Raw genomic sequence first — 3,260 nt, 5'->3', positions numbered from 1 at the left:
GTAGAATTCCATGCTCCCAGAGAGGGTTCCGCACTCACGCATCGGTACCTAACAGGACTTTGTGAGCTATAAAAAATTAAGTAAAATGAATAATGAAAAAACCACATAGAGTTGGGATGGAAACATGTTGAAGAGGATACGGGCAGAGTTAGTGGAGCAGATAAATATGACATACAACGGATTTCATTATATGTTGATATGAAATCCTCAATAATAAAAGACTTTAAGACAACATTTCAGAGGAATTCTTAAACTGGCCTAAGGAAACCTCCAGCTTTTTGGTTTCTCACTTAGCTCTTCTGTTATATTTTGCATTTAATTTTTTTTTCAGTCAAAACTAGGTTTTATGTTCCAAATATCTTGTAAAACTTTCCTCAGATTAGCGCGCTATAGAAGAATACAAGCAGCTAAGGCTGCTGTCTTAGATCACTGCTTACTGAGTCATCTAAAACAATAAGATCAAGCCTTAAGTACAGTGGCTAAGGTGATCCCCAGTTTTTGAAAGCGCTCTGCTGTTGTGGGGCACTCGCTATGAAGGGCACAGCAGAAAACGGGCATGAGCTACATGAAAACAAAGTTGTCAGTGAGAAGAGTTGGCACAAAGCTGTTCACAGATGCCACTGAAACCCTCTAACGACAAGAGGGCAGCTCTGGCCCAGCGCATGCTCCAGGAACATCTGGGAGAGAAGACCGTGTGGGACCAGGCCTGGGGGGCTGGCACTGACCTGGCAGCATCTGCATGAACTCTCCTTGGATTGAGTATCCTAACCGTGGTGCTGTAGGGGGCTGAAGCAGTCTGACTCTAGCACCAGAAAAACCTCCGCATTCCCACCAATCTCTCACAAAACCATTTCCTGCTGTCACTTTTACAGAAAAAAGAAAGCCATACTGAGATGTGAGGCACCTTCTACTTACTAGTAAATGACTCATTTAATACTCAGAAATTCAAAATGTTAACCAGTGGTCCAGAAACGTGGACGAGGGCCCCACAAAGCACACGTGTTTTCTTCAGCAGTGAATGTGAGGGAACCCAAATCGCACAAAAAGAGTCCCCAAGAGTCAGAGTTAGCAGGCATCTCCGAAATCATCTTTATTCTGCTTGCAAGGATACAATTATTTAGTTACTATTTCACTTGTTCCCATTTAAAAGTTCCAGAGCCTGCCACATTAAACGACGCCTTCACTAGCAAACTGCTATAACATGACATTATGAAAACACAAATGTTAAACGAGATAACTCCTTTTACAGCATTCAGATTACTGCATTCAACATTGATTTTAAAAGGCAAGTGAGTTCATTGGCAGACATCTGATTCTTATTCTAATAAAATATGGTTAAAAAAAAAAGAATGGCACTCTAAATAAACTATAAATTTAAGTGTCAAAACTTGTGCAAAAATTAAGTCCCAAATCTGCAAGTGTGGGAAAGTTACTTTGTGATGATGACTCAAAGATACACATCTCATCAGTATTCTGTAGAACGCAGAACCACAGTATGAAGACTGTGCAGTGCAATAAGAAATTGGAATCTTTAGCTCTAAACAGAATAGATATGGGTGGAGATTTTTCAGGCAATTCCTCCAAGTTACTCCAAACATTCCAGTCCCTATGTGCTCCTCAGGACACATGGAACTGAGCAGCCCACATGTGAAGACAATCTATCCTATCCATCTTTCCTACACAATACTCAGAAATGTATATACACACTGGGAACTGGTTCATGGGTTCTATTCAGAGAGGACAAACGCAATCTGATAATGAAAGATCACTAATGATTGACTCCGCTGTGGACCACAGGGGATAAAAGTCCCACAAGTAGGTATTGGTATGGTTTTGATATTGAGAATAGTGGCTGGACAAATCAAATTTAAACCTGAATTTAAAAAAAAAATAGATAGCACAGTCTGGTTCATGTTACACAATGCAGGGGTGCAAGCAGAATACACATACCAATCAAATAATTTTCCAAACTCAGTCGAACAATATAAATAAGTTATAAATGAACGTCATACACAATGTGACCAAAATCCAACAGTCATTGAACTAAAAAGCATGGATGCTATACCAGCAATGGTATTTAAAAAAACCTTCAGTATTAGAAATTATCAGATTGAATCCAAAAGAACCTCCTTCCCCCAACAAAAAAGACATAGTATGGGACCATCCTTTACACCACAGCCTTAAGAACAGTAGAAAGTGATCACAAGAATCTGCCTACATAACCTAGACGACGCCATGCAGCGGTCCACTCCTTCCCGATTCAGCCTTTCAGTCCCCATATGATGAGACAGATAATCACAATTCCGACCACGAGGATAAGAATGATGATGCAAAGGGTTTTCCTGGATTTGCGCTGCAGAAGCAAGAACAAGACACAGTGACAGATTTGGTGAGGCCACTCCGCAGGAGCTGAGAGAAACTCGTCTACTTCAGGAAGAGTTTGCAGCCCTGGCATTCGGGGTTGCGATTTTTCTTCTTAAAAAACTTATACAACACATTTATTTTAAGAAATATTTTTCTTGAATAAATGTTGCTTTTTCATTTTTAATTGCTGGTAGCATTCCTGGGAGTATGGTTGAGCTTAAGAAAGAAGAAACTGGGTCTGGAAAGATGGCTTGGTGGTTGAGAACACTGACGACTCTACCAGAGGACACAGGTTCAATTCCCAGCACCCACATGGTAGCTCACAATTGTCTGTAAGTCATGCGTGCAGTGCACAGACATATGCAGGCAAAACACCAACACACGCTGTCAGGACATGGTCCAGGAATAGAGTCGTGAGAGAGGAATTCTGAGTGCTTGTGAGAAAACAAGACAAGAGTTTTATGACCTTACTTTCTTAAAAAAAAATGGAATTTTTCTTGGAATGAGCTTCTGTGCTCCTCCATATAGGAGTCAATTTACTTTAGATTATCCATTACACCTGGCTATTGTTATTTGTTTAAATGTTTTTTGCCATGTGTGGCTTGTCCTTGAGATTGTACACTTTGCTCTGGTGATTCTTCCTAATTTTGAGGATGAATCGCCTGGTACTCTGAATAAAGCTGGCTATTGCACGAGACTCTAGTCCACCTCACTTTCAAGCTTCAATCTCCTGGGTTTAACCACCTTTAGAGCAGTAAAATGCACATAAAATAAATAATAAAATTTACAGATAGATAGATAGATAGATAGATAGATAGATAGATAGATAGATAGATGAGAGAGAGAGAGAGAGAGAGAGAGAGAGAGAGAGAGAGAGAGAGAGAGAGAGAGAGAGA

The 3,260-nt window shown here is 40.2% G+C and overlaps 1 protein-coding gene across 1 annotated transcript in view; it reads right to left on the bottom strand.

The window, feature by feature from the left end:
- Positions 1-1,065: 1,065 nt before the first annotated feature.
- The window catches only part of Stx7 (syntaxin 7), a 13,091-nt gene continuing 10,896 nt past the window's right edge, over positions 1,066-3,260 (bottom strand). The window contains exon 7 of the mRNA XM_050159464.1: positions 1,066-2,353. Within this exon, the coding sequence (XP_050015421.1) occupies positions 2,261-2,353 (93 nt within the window). The 3' untranslated portion in view covers positions 1,066-2,260. The remainder of the gene's footprint in view (positions 2,354-3,260) is intronic.

Source organism: Alexandromys fortis, unplaced genomic scaffold (assembly GCF_014885135.2).
Source record: "Alexandromys fortis isolate MF-2015 unplaced genomic scaffold, M_Fortis_MF-2015_v1.1 scaffold_107, whole genome shotgun sequence".
Classification (NCBI taxonomy): Eukaryota; Metazoa; Chordata; class Mammalia; order Rodentia; family Cricetidae; genus Alexandromys; species Alexandromys fortis.
This window is presented reverse-complemented; position numbering and strand designations above follow the sequence as displayed.